This window comes from Pristis pectinata, chromosome 2 (genome assembly GCF_009764475.1).
Source record: "Pristis pectinata isolate sPriPec2 chromosome 2, sPriPec2.1.pri, whole genome shotgun sequence".
In the NCBI taxonomy this organism is placed as follows: domain Eukaryota; kingdom Metazoa; phylum Chordata; class Chondrichthyes; order Rhinopristiformes; family Pristidae; genus Pristis; species Pristis pectinata.
In genome coordinates, this window is record NC_067406.1 from 137342787 (window position 1) to 137364022 (window position 21236).

The following is a 21236-nucleotide window of genomic DNA, read 5'->3' on the forward strand; positions in this document are numbered from 1 at the left end:
CAAAAAGGTAGATTGTGAGGTCAGAGTCTATCTCATCGTACAAGGGAACTGTTCAATAGTCTTATCACAGTGGGGTAGAAGCTGTCCTTAAGTCTGATGGTACGTGCTCTCAGGCTCCTGTATCATATCTCCGATGGAAGAGGAGAGAAGAGCGAATGACCCGGGTGGGGTCTTTGATTATGCTGGCTGCTTCACCAAGGCAGTGAGAGGACATCCTCCCTGTGGCCATGTGGGCTTCCTCCGGGTGCTCTGGTTTCCTCCCAGATCCCAAAAGTGTGTGGGCCAGTGGGTTAAATTGACCTCTGTAAATTGCCTCTGGTGTGTAGGTAAGTTAGAATCTGGGAAGGTGGGAATGTAGATAGAATAGTTTACAGGGTGGGGGGATGGGATTGTTCTGCAAGCAGACACATGGTGGGCCAAATTACCACCTTCTGTTCATGAGGAAATAAAGAATATGGACCTATGCTGTTTTATTTGCTCTCCACTGTTCAATTCCTTTCAGGTGGCACATTGATGCCTTCCATTTGAAACTTGCTTCAGTGTATGTGCTGTAGTTCTTGACGTTATTCTGACTTATCCATGTTGGTTTGCATGGGAAACTACACTGTAAATATTCTAAATTAGTTCATCCAAAAATGATAGATGCATCCAATTGCCATCAGGGAAATACTGATTAGTACCTATGATCTTCTCCAAAGTGTCCATATAGGCAAGAATTTTGTAAATTTTGTTCAGAGCACATTAGAACTAATGGTATAATGATTTCACTCTTAGTAATGATAAAGCATTGCTACTAATGATGTACTTTACCCAACCCTGGCAGCATTATTTTCATACAACAAACACCCATCTTGCTACAATTTCCATTAAATTCGGAGCAAATAATGTTTCAATGGAAGCTATCATTTTTTAATCTTTTTTTCTCAGATGTATAAATCACATACTGACTGATATCGGCAGAATCAGCCAGATGTAACTGGGCAGTTAAAATCCCCTCTGCAGCACAAAGGGCCGAGATTCCATCTCCTTCTATCAGATCTGACTTAAATCTACTGTACAGCCTGAATGAGGCAGGCCTTTAGTTAAGATAGCAGCTGCAATTTGAACCAGAGGCCAAACAGGCTAGAAGAAAACCTGAAAAAAAAAGTACAGCTGCTGGAAATCTGAAATTAAAAAAAAAACAAAATTGCTGGAAATACTCAGCGGGTCAGTCAGTATCTGTAGAAAGAGAAGCAGAGTTAATGTTTCAGGTCCAGGACCATAAGTTAGAACGGGTGACGAGCTGGAAGAAGAGTTAGGGCCAGACGGGGTCTTGAAACCATTCTTTTGATTTCCCATCTCATAGCCAGGCTTTGTAGGAGTGCCTCTCCAAGAAAGATTGGACCTTTGAGATCTTCTCTCACCCACTCCTTCCTTCCCTTCTCCTGTTCGTCCTCCCACACCCCATCTGCATCTACCTTCCAGATCCTCCCTTGGCCACTGAATTTGAGTGACATTGCCCACTCCTTTCCAGAACAACTTTAATGCAACACCTTGAATGTGGCTTATAAATACCCTGAACTGCTTTATGGATGCTGTTTCACACTAGGAAATAAAGGGGCAACGGTCTGAAGCTTGCTCAAAGAAGATAGTTTCAGGGACCATCTTAATATAGATTGGGGAAAAAAATGAGAGGCAGAGAGGTTTAAGGAGGAAAGTGGGGAGCTTAGTACTGTAAATTGTGAGTGATTAAATTTGGCAAGAACTTTAGGATCTCAGATGTGTTATTTCCTAATAGAAGGAAGCTATTTCAGCCAATCGAGTCCATGGTGGCTCACAGAGCAAGCCCATTGCTCCCATTCCCCACGGTAGTGTAGCAGTTAGTGTAACACTTTACAGTGCCAGCAACCTGGGTTCAATTCCAGCCGCTGTCTGTAAGGAGTTTGTATGTTCTCCCCGTGTCTGCCTGGGTTTCCTCCGGGTGCTTCGGTTTCCTCCCACATTCCAAAGATGTACAGGTTAGGAAGTTGTGGGCATGCTATGTTGGCGCCGGAAGCGTGGCGACACTTGTGGGCTGCCCCCAGAACACTCTATGCAAAAGATGCATTTCACGGTGTGTTTCGATGTACATATGACTAATAAAGATATCTTAAACCATTCTCCCTACATTCCCGTGAACTCCTCCCAGATTCCACCACTCATCTACACTGGGGACAATTTCCAGTGACTGATTAACCTACCAAACTGCACTTCTTTGGAACGTGGGAGGAAACAAGAGCACCTGGAGCAAATCCACATTGTCACTGAGAATGTGCAAATTCCACGCAGGCAACACCGGAGGTCAGGATTGAACCCTGGCTTGCTGAAGCTGTGAGACTGCAGCTCTACCAGCTGCGCTGCTGCTGCAGAAAGTTGCGGGGTTGGAGGAGGTTGCAGAGATAGGGAGAGGCAAGATCTTAGAGAGGTTTGAGAACAAGGATGAAAATCCTTACATAATCAAGGATTGCACTTGTCTCAGGTAGAAGGTTGAGTGCTTGAGAATTAACATCCCCAGGGCTTTGCTGCTGAGTCCCCAAGACTTTGTCGATTACCTTGGCCTCCCTCACCTTCGGCTCCCACTTCTCTCATCCCTTTTAAATCAACACACTGCTGTATCCTTTTATTTCTGACTTAAATCCAGCATTGAAAAGCAGAGACACAATATCAAATGTACCCAACAGGAATCTGGTATTCTTTGAGTGCTGGTTTGCTAGTTCCTGGAAGAGCTGGTTCCATCAGTGCCTGTATGGACACACTCCAACCATTGATTTCTGCATGCTAATTAAGCTCAATATTCTCCATCACTTGACTTAATTCTAAATGTTGTCTCTTTTCATTTCTTGTAGGATACTAAAGATGAAAGCTCAGTTCTCAGGCTTCAGCTGAAGGAGAAAGATGAACTGATTTTGCAGCTTCAAGAGGAACTTGTAAGTAGGAGACGTGAGATGTTTTTTCCCCCAGAAACCTGCAGCTTCTGCCAAAATAATAAGGAATTGCATCTGTGTCAGAAACACCTTGGCCTGTTGTCTTGCTGCATTGATTAATGCGTTATTTATGAGCACAATGACACAGTTTCAATGGTACTCCTGGATTGAGAATAAATGGGCCAGACTATCCTCTTTGTTTTACAGAATTTTCTTGACAATGTTTATCAGACATTTAAGAAAATCACAATTCGCCTGCTGGGCTGAGATGCTAATGAGCCAAGTTCTTTGTCTCTTTCTCTCGTGCAACTATAACACCTGGTAGGATACATTCACACAATGCTCTGATAACAAGCCTATATGGATGTTCTTCAGTCGAAGTAGTGACTATTAAGCAGGAGAGCGATCAGAGCTGGGTCAGTCTGGCTCACACACAAAGTCCATTTGGTTGTTCATTCCAGCAGGGATCAATGGGCAGTTATCAAAAATGCATGTCTTGTACCCTTCCTTTCTTCATCCTTGGCTATTACTAGAGATAACCATCGTGGATTCAAATTCTGCTGAAGTAAACAACTTCATACTCTGCTCAAACCTTCATCATGCCTGGAGCTAGGATCAATCACTACATAATATCATAGCTTGCAAGAAACCCATTTGAACCCATTGTATCTGCATCAATATCTTTCTATCCAATGGCTTTTCACTTTATTTTAACATGGCATTATGTTCAGGCACGGTAGCATAGTGGTTAGCATAACGCTTTACAGCGCCAGTGACCCGGGTTCAAATCTGGCCACTGTCTGTAAGGAGTTTGTACGTTCTCCCCGTGTCTGCGTGTGTTTCCTTCGGGTGCTCCGGTTTCCTCCCACATTCCAAAGACGTACAGGTTAGGAAGTTGTGGGCGTGCTATGTTGGCGCCGGAAGCGTGGCGACACTTGTGGGCTGCCCCCCAAAAATCACTACGCAAAAGATGTATTTCACTGTGTGTTTCGATGCACATGTGACTAATAAAGATCTTTTCTTATCTTCCCTGGCACAGTCAGACCACAAAGACAATTACTAGATGATGCACAGTATTACTTATAAACTGGAAGAGACACCTTGTATTTTACAGCATATAATTGCATACAGTGCTCATTATTAACATTATTTGTGTGTATACATTCATTTCTGTACAATGTTTTGCACGGTAGCGTAGCGGTTAGCATGACGCTATTACAGCGCCAGCGATTGGGGTTCGATTCCCGTCGCTGTCTGTAAGGAGTTTCTACGTTCTCCCGTGTCTGCGTGGGTTTCCTCCGGGTGCTCCGGTTTCCTCCCACATTCCAAAGACATACGGGTAGGTTAATTTGGGTTTAAAATGGGCGGCGCGGACTCATTGGGCCGGAGGGGCCTGTTACCACGCTGTAGATAAAATTTTTAAAAATTTAAAAAAATGCGTACAACTGACTGGATGTATAATACATACCCATAGCTTTGCTGAGTATCAATCCTGACCATTATAAACTGGTGGATTGCCTTGGGATGTTCCACTCTGTTAAATGTGTTGTTGCAATAATAAGGTTTTCTGATGCACAAGTTGCAGGTTTTGCCTGCAGCGTAATTTCACATGTTTGTGATTTTAAGCACATAATCTGCTATCAGAGAACAGAAGATGAGTGAGTCAATAATCTGAGTGAGCATTGACACCACTGTGCAAGGAAATGAGTTGGAGATGAGATAAAACTTATGCAAGATGAACTGCAAAGTCTGTTAAGCAAGTATGACTGAAACTACAGGCACGTTTCCCAGTAAGAAGAGGACTGTTCCTGCAGTGTGACTGAGTGAATGGAGGATAGTTATATAATCAAATGACATACATAAAGTCAATCCCAGTGACTCTGTGTGGGTGTGAACTCCAAGTGTGATTGATGTGAAAATTATCCAATCGTTTTCTGGCTCGGATGTATGGCATCACAACATAATTACTCATTTATGCTCCTTTCCACCAGTCTTCATACTTGATGGATAAGGTTTATTGAGCAGCAAATTATGTTGGGAGAGAGCACATTCTGGAACTTGAAAAGGTATCACACATCTTGTCTCAGTGGAGGTAGTTTTGCCTTCCAAATCAGAAGGTTGTGGGTTCAATCCTCATACTGCCACTTGCTGTACTGAAAGAATACTCTGTTGATGGAAGTTTGGGTTTTGCTCTTGATTAGAAGATGTTATATGCAAAGGAATTTCAAACAGGGTGACTTCTCAAATCTACTTCAGAAAGTGGTCAATCGCACTGCAGAGGTATGTGTTCAAGACAAGTTCAGTGCTAATCCCGGGGGTAATGATGACATTGGGGGTGCTGCTTTTTCTGAGTAACATGTTGAACATAGAATTCCCCCAAATGGCCTCCTCAGATGGACACAGAGGGTTACATGACATTGAAGAAGAGGTGTTCTCCTCAGTAACCTGGTCAATATTTTCCCTTCAACCAACAACACCAAAACAATTTATTTGTTATGTCACATTGCTGCTTGTGGAATCTTACTGTGCACAGAATAACTGCCATGTTTCCTACATTACCACCATGACCACATATCAGAAGTGTTTCATCAGCTGAGATATGTAAGCAAAAACCTGCACATGCTGGAAACCTGAAATAAAACCAGAAGAAGCGTGAAACACTCAACAGGTCAGGCAGCACCTGTGGAGAAAGAACATGGTACAGATTTTAATCTGATGGCCTTTCTTCAGAACATAGAAACACAGAAAAACCTACAGCACAATTCAGGCCATTTGGCCCACAAAGCTATGCCAAACATGTCCCTACCCTAGAAATTACTAGGCTTACCCATAGCCCTCTATTTTTCTCAGCTCCATGTACCTATCCAAAAGTCTCTTAAGAAACCCTATCGTATCCGCCTCCACCATCGCTGCCGGCAGCCCATTCCATGCACTCACCACTCTCTGAGTGAAAAAAACTTACCACTGACATCTCCTCTATACCTACTCCCCAGCACCTTATACCTATGTCCTCTTGTGGCAACCACTTCAGCCCTGGGGAAAAGCCTCTGACTATCCACCCGATCAATGTCTCTCATCATCTTATATACCTCTATCAGGTTGTTTAGAGATAAAATAAGCTTTAAGTTACGGAGGAGGTGAAGAGTGAACGAAGAACAAAACAGGAGGAGACTGAATGCTACAAGTGGCAGTGGTGCAGGCTGGGGGAGAGAGAAGTGAATATGAATGAATTACAAAATGTGTCTGGGAGAGGAATATATCGGGTGAAATCTAAAATTGCCAGAGGAGAGAGAAAAAACCATGTGAATGCTGGAAAGACTGGTTTTCTGAAATTTTTGGATTCACTGTTGATGTAAGATGAGCTTCTATTCCTTGAGCTATCACCAAAGTCCATTGGAACAATGTCAGAAGTCAATGACCAGGAGTTTAAGAGTGGGATTGAAAATTAAAGTGACAGCGAATTGAAAGTTGGGTGGTGCTATGTGCCTTTGCTGCTGGAAGTAAGCTTTTCATTGCACCTGTGCATACATGTACTTGTGCATATGACAATAAACTCGACTTTGACTTTTTTGAGGTGAACTGTTCACGGGACAGACTTCGGTGTTGATAGCTGTTACCATGCTTTCTGCATTACAATAGTAACCTGCAACCTTTCATCCTCAGTGAAGCATTTGGGACATTCAAAAGGTACCGAAAAGGGTAAGATCAATTTTTGCTTGCTTGGCATTTCCGTTAATTAAATAGCTTTGAGCTTGGTATTGGACAGTTAGGTGCAGGGAGTTTAAAGTTCAACAATGAATGAGCTGCAGCATTTGCTCAACTTAATCTGCAATGGAACAACCCTCATAATGCAAAACCATCAGCTTTTAGGATATGATAAAGATTGGACGGAATGTGCAGACAGATATATATTTGAATTTTACTGCCACATTTATGAAAATAGCAAGGTAAATGTGGCACTAAAGCTTGAGTATTAGGGGACTGAACTGATTTATAGTCACTATTAATGTAAGTGTTATGCACACACTCTTCCAGCACCATTCTAAAACCTCAGCCATCAGTGAATAGTAAATCACAGAGAGGAGCAAGATTTATTTTTCTTCGTCTCCACAGCGCTAATGAAGAAAACATCATCAGAAAATATATCTGCACCACAGTCTCATCTGTCTTATGCATAATTATTCTTACCATGGACAGCATTAATCTGGTTAAAAATCTGTTAAGCTCCATCATGAACAATGACTTCAACAACTGGGTAGCTGGAGGCTAATCAGTTTGCTGTTGAAGTTTGTAGGCTGAAAACCAAGGAGAGTTAATGCAGGACAACTTCTGGGTCAACATATAAAGGAAGAGCTTGTATTGATGCAGAGCTGTTGAGGACCTTGGGGCATCCCAGCGCCCCTTTGCAGCCAGTGCTCATATTGAAATGCAGCAATTAATTTGTGCTCAGCATTTACCCAGAAATACAAAGAGAATGGGTAAATAATGGACAATATGGCAGAGGTTGGAGAGAACAGTGGGGAAGGTGTGTGGTAGAGCCACAATAAATGACAAATGGAATGATGGGGAAAATCAAAGACATGCACAGTTCTAGAAATGATGGATGGGTCCACAGGAGATGGAGGAAATGAGAGAGATTGTTGGTTGGTGGTTGGGCAGCAGAGTTGGAAGCTCTGCTCAAGCGAAGATGGCCCAAACACCAATCAGTCCACGTCATTGCCTCCAACTTCAGCACTCCATGATTCACGGTGAAGCAGCATACCATTGACCTCGGCCTCCCCTCCATGGCCTGCCTACACATCCCACAGCCTCAGGAAAGCAGCCAACATAATCAAGGATCCCTCCTGCCCTGGAATTTCTCTCTTCTCCACTCTTCCATCAGGCAAAGATACAAAAGCTTGAAAACATGCACCATTAGGTTCAAGGACAGCTTCTATCCTTCGTTATAAGGTATGATAAAGATGAACTCTTGATCTCTCAATCTACCTCATCATGGCCTTTGTACCTTATTTGTCTACCTGCATTGCACTTTTTCTGGAACTGTAACACTATATTCTACATTCTGTTTTTGTGTTTCCCTTTTGTACTATCTCATTGTACCTATCTCATTGTACCTGTCTGGATGGCATGCAAAACAAAGCTTTTCACTGTATCTCGGTACATTTGACAATAACAAACCAATTACCTCACTGGAAAAAGAATTAGGTGCGGCACAAGATGGACCTCCAATTTCTTCTGCCCTATCAAATGTCCAAACTCATCCCAATGTATTCACCATTAAGTTCTCTTTTTCTTGAACATAGAACATCACAGCACAGTGCAGGCCCTTCGGCTGACAATGTGCTGACATTTTATCCTGTTCTAATATCTATCAAACCCTTCCCTCCCACATGGCCCTCCATTTCTCTGTCATTCATGTGCCTATCGAAGAGTGTCTTCAATGTCCCTAATGTATCTGCCCCCACAACCTCTGCTGGCAGTGTGTTCCACGCACCCACCACTCTCTGTGTGGGGAAAAAAAAACTTACCTCTGACATCCCCCTTATAAGGTGATTATCTTCCTCCAATCACCTTAAAATTATGCCCCCTCATATTAGCCATTTTCACCCTGGGGAAAAGTCTCTGACTGTCCACTCGATCTATGCCTCTTATCATCTTGTACACCTCTATCAAGTCACCTCTCATCCTCCTCCTCTCCAAAGAGAAAAGCCCTAGCTCACTCAGCCTATCCTCATAAGACATACTTTCCAATCCAGACAGCAATCCTGGTAAATTGCCTCTGCCACCCTCACAAAAGCTTTCACATCCTTCCTATAATGAGGCAACCAGAACTGAACACAATGCTCCAAGTGTGGTCTACCCAGAGTTCTATAGAGTTGCAACATTACCTTGCAGCTCTTGAACTTAATACCCTGACTAAAGAAGACCAACATACCGTACATCTTCTTAACAACCCTATCGACCTGCGTGGCAACCTTGAGGGATCTATGGACGTGGACCCCAAGATTCTTCTGTTCCTCCACACTGCTAAGAGTTGAAATTTAAACATTATTTCCTTGCAGTGGGGTTTAGGAGCAGGAGAAGGTTATTCAGGCTTTCGAGCTTGTTCCTCCATCCACTTAGACAATGGTCACTCTGTACTTCAATTCCATTTGCTTATGTTGGATGCATGCCTCCCAGTGCCCAAATATAGTAATACCCTCTAAGTTTTTTTTGACTGAGCTAACCTTAATTTCCTTTTCAGATGGGGTAGGGGGACTCAGATCTCTATTACCTTTTTATGGTGGTCAACAAGCTCCAGATGAAAGTGCAACACAGAAGCAAAGGCTTCTTCCTTCACTGTGGACAGTAGTGGCTCAGTGGCACAGCTAGAAGAGTTGCTCCCTCAGAGCTTTAAGATAAGATATTTATTTATTAGTCACATGTACATCGAAACCCACAGGGAAATGTGTTACTGAAAATGTGCTGGGGGCACCCAGCAAGTGTCACCACTCTTCCGGTGCCAACATAACGTGCCCACAGCTCCTAACCTGAATGTCTGTTGGAATGTGAGAGGAAACTGGAGCACCCGGAGGAAACCCATGCAGACACCGAGAGAATGTGCAAACTCCTTACAGACAGCAGCTGGAATTGAACCCGGGTCGCTGGCTCTGTAACAGCGTTACACTAACTGCAACACTACTGTGCCGCCCTAGTGAATCAGGTTCAATCCTGACCTTCAGTGCTGTCTGTTTGTTCTCCCTGTGACCGTGTGGGTTTCCTCTGGGTTCTCTGGCTTCCTCCCACATCCCCGAGGATAATTGCCCACTGAAAATTGCTTCCAGCGTGCAGGTGAGCAGTAAAATCTGGAGGAATTGATGGGAATGTACAGAGAATAAAATTGGATGAGTCTAAACGGGTGTTCAGTGGTCACAGAGGGGCTGTTTTCATACAGTATGACTCTGATATCAGTCAACAAAGCAGATCAGCATAATAACCATGTTTTCTTCTTGGGGGTTTTGTTTCCCCATCTTGATGCTTTTTTATTTAAATATCACCACATTCCTCACATTCAAGTGAACTACAGAATCCCCTTTCACAGTTGAGAAGGTGCCCCATTACGCAGCCTAAAATCTGCTGCTGTTAACCATAACTAGTGATAATATAAAGGACTTGCATTTCTTTGGTACATTCCTGTTCCCTTTCAAAACATCCCAAAGCATGTTCGAGCATTGGAAGTTCACAGCAAGCTTCCATAAACAGCATTCTTTTTAAATATAGGAATGTTGATTGAGGGCCTAATATAAATTAGGACAAAAGCAAATGCTCTTTAAGAGAGTGCCATTTAGAGACTCTTAGATGGACACATGAATGATAGAGAAATGGGGGACTATGTGGGTGGGAAGGGGTAGATAGATCTTAGAGCAGGAAAAAATGTTGACACAACATATTAAGAGGAAAAATTATACAAAATATTAAGAGGAATAGATAGAGTAGACAGCCTGGGCACCAATACTCAATACAAGAGGGCATGGCTTTAAAGTAATGGGTGGGAAGTTCAAGGGAGATATCAGCGGGAGGTTTTTACCCAGAGGGTGGTTGGGGCATGGAATGTGCTGCCTGGGGTAGTGGTGGAGGCAGGTACGTTGGTCGAATTCAAGAGATTGTTAGATAAGCATATGGAGGAATTTAAAATTGGGGGATATGTGGGAGGAACGGTTTAGATAGTCTTAGGTGTGATTTAAAGGTTGACACAACATTGTGGGCTGAAGGGCCTGTATTGTGCTGCACTGTTCTGTTGATCCAACATTGTAGGCCGAAGGGCCTGTACTGTGCTGTAATGTTCTATGTTCTTGTTCTATGTTCTCTTTTCCTCTTAGGGGTATTGCGATGTACAGCATAGAAATGGACCCTTTGGCCCAACACATCCTTACCAACCCTTTAGCCAATCTGCTCTAATTCCATTTGCCTAATTACCATATTGGGACTAATCCCAATTGCCCATATTAGGATTCTTCTTCAAAACCGGACTAAAACATGGAATGGGAACATGTAAATTTTGGAGTGGAGATTTGATTGAAACATATGAGATACTGAGGGATTTTGATGAGGTAATTATGAAGAGGATGTTCCCTTTTGTGGGAGAATCTTGAGTTATAGGTCACTGTTTAAAAATGTGGGGTCATGCAATGGAGATGGAGATGAGGTGAATTTATTCCTCTCAGAGGTCCCTGAGTCTTCAGAACTCTGCTTCAGAGCGTGATGGAAGCAAAGTCTGTGAATGTTTTTAAGGCGAAGTAAACAGACTCTTGATGAGCAAGAGGTTGAAAGCTGTTCGGGGTGGATGGGAAGTGTGGGTTATGGTAAAGATAGTCATGAGCTCATTTAGTGGTGCATCAGGCTTCACTTAACCCACTGGGTCTTCTATCCCCTCCCCACCTGGTTCCATCTGCCCATCATCTCTCCTCGATGTGGTTCCACTTATCCTCTTCCTTGCTTATCAGATTCTAGAAACTATACCCACTTGTTGTCTCCACATCATCTCCCAGCCTCTATCGTTATCTCCACCCCTCCCCGTACCCCACCTGGGTCCATCTGCCTATCAATCCCCTCCTCACTTGGTTCCACCTATCATCTACCTGCCCCTGCCTCACCCCTCCCCCTCACCTCTGTATACTGGCCATCTCCCCTCTGCACACTCAGTCCTGGGGCAAGGTCTTGACCTGAAATGCCAACCATACTCTGCCTCCACAGATGCTGCCTGACCTGCTAAATTCCTCCTGCACTTTTGTATTCCTTCTTTATTTGAAGTCTCTTGTGTCAGTCCTAATGCAGGGTTTCGACCTGAAACATCAACAATTCCTTTCCTCCCACAGATGCTGCTCGACCTGTTGAGTTCCTCCAGCAGTTTGCTTGTTGCTCCAGATTCCAGCATCTGGAGTTTCTTGTGTGGTCAGGGTGTCTTGTGGCCTATTCTTGTTTCTATTCCACCCTGGGAATTTTTATGTCTCTCTGACAGAGCAAACAGGGCCTCAGTTTAACGTTTCATCAGAAAGACACCACCTCTGACAGTAGAGCACACCCTCAGAACTGCACAGAAAGTGTCAGCTTGAAATTTTTGAGCTCAGATGAGGTTTGAACACAAGGACCTACTACATCAGATGAAAGTGCTTTCCATTGAGCTACAAGGAACCCCAGTGATACCAATGCAGATATCGTTGATGCCAGTTGTGTTGCAGAGGTGCATAGTTAATGGTAAAAACATTGTGCTCACGTCTCTTGGGTGAACAAGCTGGATGTATGAACAAGGCAGAATGTATGGTCTTCTATTTATTCTGTTAGTGCTTTGGGAAAAATGCACTCCTTAATCTTTTTATTCTGGAATTTGTTTTGTGCGGACAGTTATGGTCCAGCAGGTTTCAGACCACACACAGAAAAACATTAAACTAATTGGATCCACTCAGACCAGAGCTGAACTGTAAACAAACCACAGTTATCCCATTGTCCATTAAACTAATTGTTAGCACCTATTTACCAGATCTAATTATTTTCACAAACTTATTTTTTTATTAGGCATAAACCACACACTGTGTGAAAATCTGTGGGGTGTTCCATATATATCTCACCTCAGGTACTAAATGTAACTAGGTCACCTCACTTCCAGGACTCAAATCATTAGCGACAGATCTTAAAATGAATCTTCGATGTATCCTACACCTCAGGGGAATCTGCCAACAAATATTATTCCAAGCCAAGGTTTGTATCTGGGTCTTCTCTCTGAGTCTTAACCCAGTTGTTAAGCTTTCACCATATCCTGGCAACAGGCATTGGGATGGGGATCTGCAAGAGGGTAACTTCTGTGATTGGCAGAAGTATATTTCTGTTAGTTTGAGATAGTCAACCATGTGGCATTACTGTAGTAACATCTACTCACGTACTAACTGTTGCGTTTTGTTCACCATGGTTCAGTGGCTTGCTCTCATGCCTCTAAATGCAATGGTTATGGGCTTCAAGTCCCACTCCAGGGATTTGTGCTAGGTTAAGTCTTTGGTGATTCACTGGGGGGATCTTTCCGATAAGATGTTCCAGGAGGCTCTGACTGCTCTCCCAGGTGGATGCTAACCATCTCACCTTACTGCTTTGAAGAAGGGTGGTGGAGTTTTTGCAGTGATCTGGCCAAAGTTTACCCTTCAGTCAACTATACCAAAAAACAGATGATCTGGTCACTATCACAGTGCTGTTAGTAGGAACTTTTTTCGTGCAACTTGGTGCCATGTTTTTAACAGTACAACAATGACCACAATTCAGAAATACTTAACTGACTGGAAAGCATTTGGAACACCATGAGAGGTGCTATATAAATTCAACCTGACCTTTTCTCTCTTTCTCCCAATTTCCCTCCCTTCTCTCTTCCCTCATTCCTCCCTCCATTCCTCCATCCCTCCCTCCCACCCTCCTTTTCTTCCCTTGCTCCATTCCCTCATTCCGAGAGCAATTGCTAATAAGTGGGATGGGCACTTGATAGTTGGCATGGACGGTGGACTGAAGAGCCTGTTCTGTGCTGTATGATTCTGTGTAAATCAACTGTCTCAGAGAGTTCCACTTGAAATTTGGCAGGGTTTCAGAAACAATTGAACCTTTTGATTATATTAGAAGCAGAGTTAAAAAAAAATCCTGGAGGCTTATTGGGCCTTTATTGGAAGAATTGTTAACAATGTTCAGGGCCAATTGTAAAGGGAGGCAATAATGTTCAACCCTGCAGTAACGTAAAGGCAAAAGTGAGAGACGCATGTGGGTACCAACAGGTTAATTTGAAGGGACAGGAGTTGGATTTATTCTGAACAAGAAGAAAAGGGAGTAGTTAATCACTTTCGATGATACCACTGTTCAACCTCTTTTGAGATGTGACATAACCTATAAATACTACAACTAAACATTTAGTGATTGATTTTCAAGAGAGCAGTTTGTAAGTGTTCCTTCTACTGCTGCTTGCACTTTGAAAAATTTACAAATAATAGGCAATTCAACACAGTGAACTGTCAAGCAGTTTTACTGCAAATTAATACACTTTTCAAACAAAACTTACCTCACTAATAATTACATGGAATGTCTGCTGCATTTTGTACAATAATACCTGACTGTGAAAGCTAGCTTCTCTTCAACCTCATTCCCAGCGTAAAGGAAAGTAAGCAGTTTCTCTAGTCCAGGATGCTGGGAGTTGTTTTAACATGAGTTGTTTTTTGTGTGTAAAGCCACTATGATGGGAATGGACACACATTAAGCATGCTTGTTATTCACCAAATGGATGGGAAAGAGGCAGGTTGGACACATGATCTGAAATAGTCAAAGCCTATTCCACAGCAGGGCTGAAAGTTTTACAATTCCCCATGTTGTTCTCCACCAACCTTTCTGCGATCTAGACTGGTTTACTATTCCTTTGCAACCCCTCACCATTCAGCTCTGATGCTATATATGTGCTGTTGGACCATTTACTGGTCAAAGTATGGCTGAGTCAGAACTTCCTGAAATTCAGCAATGTGAAATTCAGATACATCTTATTCAGCCCATGATAAAAACCTTACTCCATCCATATCGTTCAGGTCCTCAGTGAGGTTAAACAAAGGCACAGAGACACAAGAGTAAACAACATGGAGAATGTTCACCATCCAATAAGATCGTGGCTGACCTTTTACTTCACTGACTCTATACTGCATTAACTTCGTGTCCTTTGATTCCTAAAAATCTATTAATCTCTTCAATATACTCAGCAACTGAATCGCCACAGCCCTCTTAGCTAAAGATTTCCAAAGACTCTCTGCCCCTGCATGAAAAAAAATTCCTTATCTGTCTTGAACGGCCAAGCTTTTATTTTGGAGTCACAAGAGACTGCAGATGCTGAGATCTGGAGAAAAAAAAACGAGCTGCTGGAGGAACTCAGCGGGTCAGGCAGCATCTGTAGAGGGAAATAGACAGTCAACGTTTCAGGTTGAGACCCTTCATCTGGATCTTAAAACATAAAACATGACAGCACAGTACAGGCTCTTAGGCCCAGGATGTTGTGCCAACATTTTTTCCTACTCTAAGATCTATCAAACCATCCTCTCCCACATAGCCCTTCATTTTTCGATCATTCATGTGCCTATCTAAGAGTCTCTTAAATGTCCCTCAGGTATCTGCCTCCACAACTTCTGCTGGCATTGCGTTCCACGCACCCACCATTCTCTGTGTAACAAAAAAAAATACCTCTGACATCCCCCCCATACCTTCCTCCAATCACCTAAGATTATGCCCTCTCGTGTTAGCCATTTTCGCCCTGAGAAAAAGTCTCTGACTGTCCACTCGATCTATGCCTCTTATCATCTTGTACACCTCTATCACGTCACCTCTCATCCTTCTTCTCTCCAAAGAGAAAAGCCCCAGCTCACTCAACCTATCCTCATAAGACATAACCTCCAGTCCAGGCAGCATCCTGGTAAATCTCCTCTGTACCCTCGCTAAAGCTTCCACATCCTTCCTATAATGAGGCGACCAGAACTGAACACAATACTCCCAAGTGTGGTCTAACCAGAGTTTTGTAGAGCTGCAACATTATCTCGTAGCTCTTGAACTCAATACCCCGACTAATGAAGGCCAACATACCATATGCCTTCTTAACAATCCTGTCGACCTGTGCAACAACCTTGAGGGATCTATGGACATGGACCCAAAGATCCCTCTGTTCCTCCACACTTCACAGTCCTGCCATTAACCTTGCATTCTGCCTTCAAATTCGATCTTCCAAAATGTATCACCTCACACTTTTCCGGGTTGAACTCCATCTGCCACTTCTCAGCCCAGCTCTGCATCCTATCACTGTCCTGTTGTAACCTACAGTGACCTTCTACACTGTACACAACACCACCAACCTTCATGTCAACTGCAAACTTACTAACCCACCCTTCCACATCCTCATCCAAGTCATTTATAAAAATCACAAAGAGCAGGGGTCCCAGAACAGATCCCTGCGGAACACCATTGGTCACTGACCTCCAGGCAGAATATGTTCCATCTACAACCACGCTCTGCCTTCTACGGGCGAGCCAATTCTGAATCCACGCAGCCAGGTTTCCCTGGATCCCATGCCTCCTGACTTTCTGAATGAGCCTTGCATGAGGAACCTTATCAAACACCTGACTAAAATCCATGTACACCACATCCACTGCTCAACCTTCATCAATGTGCTTTGTCACATCCTCAAAGAATTCAATCAGGCTCATGAGGCACGACCTGCTCCTGCCGTGGTGACTGTCTGTAATCAGCCTTTGCTTCTCCAAATGCTCATAAATCCTGTCTCTAAGAATTTTCTCCAGTAATTTGCCCACCACTGAAGTGCTCTTATTTTAAAATAATGACTATTAGCTATAGTTATCCCAGCCGGAGGAAACAATAACTGTGCATCTGCCTTATGAATTTAGTACATTGAGTAAAATGTTACACAGACTTAGAGGGAGAAATGCATTTTCATTTGCTTTTGATTGACACACACTGTCGTAACAACTGGATATTATACTCTGCTGCCAGACTTTGGTCGGACAGACCTTTGGAAGTGGAAGGTAATGTTCAACTAGTGCTGTTTTCCATCTTTAGAACTAACGATTTCTTACTCCACATCACTCTAACGTATCAATACTGCTGACCTGTAGCTCTACAATCTTATTGTTCTTCACTTCTATTTCTCAATTTCCCAATTCTGTCAAAGTCACAATCATCACTCGATTTGCAACAGAGCATAGATTTTCTGACTTGAACATACAGCATCTTCCATTTTCCTTGTTTTCAGAAATACTTTCTGCAAAGACTTTTGCACATTGCAAAACATAATTCTGGCAGTAACCAGCACAGCTAGACTAGGTCATTGAAAATAATTTACAAAAAGGCTTAAAAATAATCCTTGTTATATTTATGGGTGGTAACTTAGTGCTGTTTAATCAATACAAGTGAAAGTGGGTTTAACACAAATAATAATCATTTTTCAGGATGCTTCTTTGCTTAGGTCTGATCAGTTTTAAAAGTTCAAACTCTTTTAAAATATACTTTAGGTGAATATAATTAAATAATTGAAAAATCCAGGAATTGAACGTAATGGAGAACTGGCGCAAAAGAGGTGTTGTGATTGGCACAGATTAGCCACGGTCATTTCAACTGGCAGGACAGACTTCAGGGGCTGAGTGGCCTTCTCCTGCTCCTACTTTCTTGTGTTATTGTGTCATAATCATGGCCATGTATAATTGCAGGGGAAACTTGTGTTGTGTGATCTTCTGCATGCTTCAATTGAAAGATTCCTCCATACACTTCACTGGAATGTTGGTAATTGGTTTATTATTGTCACATGTACCAAGATACAGTGAAAAGCTTTGCTTTGCATGCCATCTAGACAAATCATTCCAAACATAAGTACATCGAGGTAGTACAAAAAGAAAAATAATAACAGAATGCAGAATATAGTATTATAGTTACAGAGAAAGTGCCCTGCAGACAGACAAATAAGGCGCAAGGGCAATGACGAGGTGGAAAGATCAAGATTGAGTGGTCAAGAGTTGACCTTTATCATACAAGAGGTCCGTTCAATAGTCTTATAACAGAAGCTGTCCTTGAGCCTGGTGATGTGTGTTTTCAAGCATTTGTATCTTTTGCCTGATGGAAGGGGGGAGAAGAGAGAATGACCGAGGTGGGAGGGGTCTTGGATTATGTTGGCTGCTTTCCTGAGGCAGCGGGAAGTGTGGACAAAGTTAACGGAAGGGAGACTGGTTTTCGTGATGGACTGAGCTGCGTCCACAACTCCCGCAATTTGTTACAGTCTTAGGCAGAGCAGTTGCCTTACCAAGCTGTGATGCATCCAGATAGAATGCTTCCTGTGGTGTATCTATGAAAAGTGGTGACGATATTGAGATATGCCAAATTTCCTTGGCCTTCTGAGGAAGTCGAGGTGCTGGTGTGCTTTCTTGGCCAGAGCATCTATGTGGATAGACTAATTGTTTAATATAAACTATTATACTGCTTCTTTCTTCCAAGGCTTTCCAGGAAATTGCAGGGTGCAGTGCAACATGACACTTGATGTGTCCAAATATGGAATCAAGTTCATTCTCCACTTTTGGAGAAAAAGGGCAAAACACTATTGTGGAAAAGCAAATAAAAACTGCAGATGATGGAAGTCCGAGATAAAATTCAGAAAATGCTGGAGATACTCAGCGGGTCAGGTGACCTCTGTGGAGAGAAAGAACGAGTTGATGTCTCAGGGTGATGAACATTCATTAGGTGGAATGACAGTTCTGATGAAAGGACATTGAGCTGAAACATCAACTATCCACAAATGCTGCCTGACTTGTTGAGTGTTGCCTGCACTTCTGTTTTTAACTTCAGAGCAGTATTATGATGTTACTATTGGCTCCTGTCACTATTTGTGAGTTGATAAGACTATTGAACGGTTTCCTTGTACAATGAGATGGACTCTGACCTCACGATCAACCTTGTTGTGACCTTGCACCTTATTGCACTGCACTTTCTCTGTAGCTGTGACAATTACTCTGTACTGTTATTGTTTTTACCTGTACTACATCAATGCAGTCTGTACTAACCCAAGGTAACTGCACTATGTAATGAATTGACCCGTACGATCAGTATGCAAGGTAAGTTTTTCACTGTACCTCAGTACAAGTGACAATAATAAACCAATACCAATATCAATTTACAGATAACTTTATTTAATTGATTTGTCTGGGATCTGGGTGTCCTTGGAAAAACTAGCATTGTCCATGAAAAGTTGGCAGTAAGTCACTTTCTTGAACCACTGCAGTCCCAGGATTGAAGGTACCCCCACAGTTCCATTTGGAAGAAAGTTCCAGAATTTCGGCCCAGCGACAAAGATTGATGGGACATTTCCTCGCCAGACTTGTGGGGGACACCTGCAGATAAGGGTATTCCTATGTATCTGAAGCCAGATCAGACCAGTTTTATCCTTCCTCAGTTTTCAAAGTCAAAGTTGAGTTTATTGTCACATGTACATGTATGCACAGGTGCAATGAAAAATTTACTTGCAGCAGCATCACAGGCACATAGCATTAGAGACACAACTTTCACAGGAAAAACATAAATTATACACAATTATCCAAGAAAGAACACATGGACCAAAAAAATGTCCATTGTAGTGAAAAGTAGTCATCGTGTTGCTCTCCTGAGGTAGTGACAAGGGTTAGTTCAAGAATCAAATGGTTGAAGGGAAGTAGTTGTTTGACACTGTGGTTATGGTACAACTGAGTGGTTTGCTAGGCTATTTCAGAGGGGATTTAAGAGAACATTTTATTGGCTAGGACTTCGAGAGAGGGGACCATTCTTAAGGTGTTGAAGAAGGGTGCCAGGCAGCTGTTACTGTTACAGCATCCACATCAAACCATCTTCGAAGAACATGAACTGCTCAATGACCTTTGTGGAGGTCAGCGTGTACTCCTATTGAGAGCGTAGATTGTGTTCATTGTGCAATAAAGGAGATGCTATGACATAACAATCTCCTTTGTGTGTAAATGAGGGTTGCTGGAGAGCTTCTCACTCAGTACTGAGGTGCAGGATAGTTGGGTTATTTGTGGAGTCTCTGAATATATTAGTATGATTAAACACTATTGATGATACAAGTGAAGGCTAATCTATTGTTGACCGTGTCACATTTTCTTCTGAATTCTTTTTTATTTCCTATTTAGTATGTCAGAAGGTGGTCTTCATTATGTGATCTGCCATATAATTTCTTTCTTCTGGTGCTCTTCAGGAAATTGTAAGCTGCTGTGTCGAATATTTCACTCGCTGACTCTGAGCTGAAGAGTTCCTATCAATGTTCAGAGCCAACTTTATCCTTTCAAATTATGAATCTCTGATGAGGACATTTTAGAAATGGTAGGAATGACCTGTGGATGCTAATTAAAATTCCAATCAATCTAATTTCATGTTATTTGGATCTTCTCAAAATAACATGAAAGTTTCTATTCAGTTCAATGCTTGTCCCTTTGAAAAAGGTGTTTATTGATTAATACAGATCTGCTCAATTTCCATAGCCTGATATTGACAACATTTTGTCAGAAATGCTTTCCACTTGTGGTTTCCAGTATTGACATTCAAAATGTTTGTGATGTGTGCAAGCGATTACTTTGCGATCACTTCCCATTCCATGGGAACTTTGCATTTGAGCGTCCAGTATTTCTAGGGTATTTAGGCTGTGCATTCTATGTATCTATTCTCTCTTGAGGCCTTTTTATATAAAAAAAACTTGCAGAAGAACGTTAGAACAATTAGGAGCAGGAGAAGGCCATTTGGCTTGTTCCACCATACATCAAGGCCTTGGCTTATCTTCTAAAGTGCCAGTTTCCTGCACTACCATCATATCCCTTGATTCTCATAATATCTACAAAGCTATTGATCTTTGCTTTCAATTAACTCAGTGACCGAGTCTCCACAGCCCTTTGGGGGTAGAATATTCCAAAGGTTCACCACACTCTGGAAGAAGAACTTTCTCCTAAAACTGTTACTAAATGACATACCCCATATTCTGAGAAGATGACCCACTTGTTCTGAGCTCCTCACCCGGGGGAAACATTTTCCCTGTCAACCAGCAAACTTATCGAGCCCTGTAAGAACTTTGTAACTTGCAGTGAGATCTCCTCACATTCTTTGAAACCTGAGAAAATATTGGACAAGTCTAGTCAATATTTCCTCATCCGGCAAACCCACCGTCCCTGGTACCAGTCTGGCAAATCTTCGTTGTACTACCTTAATGGCGAGTACATCCTCTCTTGAGTTAGGAGACCAAAACAATGCAGAATATTCTAGGGTGAAGGCTCTGTATAATTGCAGTTGGAAATCTTTGCTGTAGTACTCAAACCTTGTAATAAAGGCCAATATGCTATTTGCCTTCCTGGTTGCTTGTAACACCTAGTTTTCAGTGACATGTATACAAGGAAACGCAAGTCCCTTTGACCATAATCATTATTTAATCTCTCACTGTTATCCAATATATTCTTTTTGCTATGGGATCACTAATTCAGTTACTTGGACTTATGAACTAGACTCATGGATTCAAATCCCACCACAGCAGTTGGCAAATAAAAAAATAGTGTCAGTAATAATGACCATGACACTGCTGGATTGTCACAGGAGAAAAGAAAACATCTGGTTCACTCATATTCATTCGGGGAGGAAATATGCTGCCATTGGCAATAAATGCCAGCCTTGTCAATGCTGCCTACACCTTGGAGGGGAGAATAATATTGCATATTGTTATTCTGGTCAGTTTTT

The 21236-nt window shown here is 42.4% G+C and overlaps 1 protein-coding gene across 3 annotated transcripts in view; it reads left to right on the plus strand.

Annotated features, from left to right (window-relative positions):
• Nucleotides 1-21236, plus strand: part of ccser1 (coiled-coil serine-rich protein 1) — a 1189492-nt gene that overhangs the window by 710200 nt on the left and 458056 nt on the right. For all 3 annotated transcript variants that reach the window (XM_052043574.1, XM_052043589.1, XM_052043581.1), the window contains one exon: nucleotides 2865-2945. In XM_052043574.1, the coding sequence (XP_051899534.1) occupies nucleotides 2865-2945 (81 nt within the window). The remainder of the gene's footprint in view (nucleotides 1-2864; nucleotides 2946-21236) is intronic.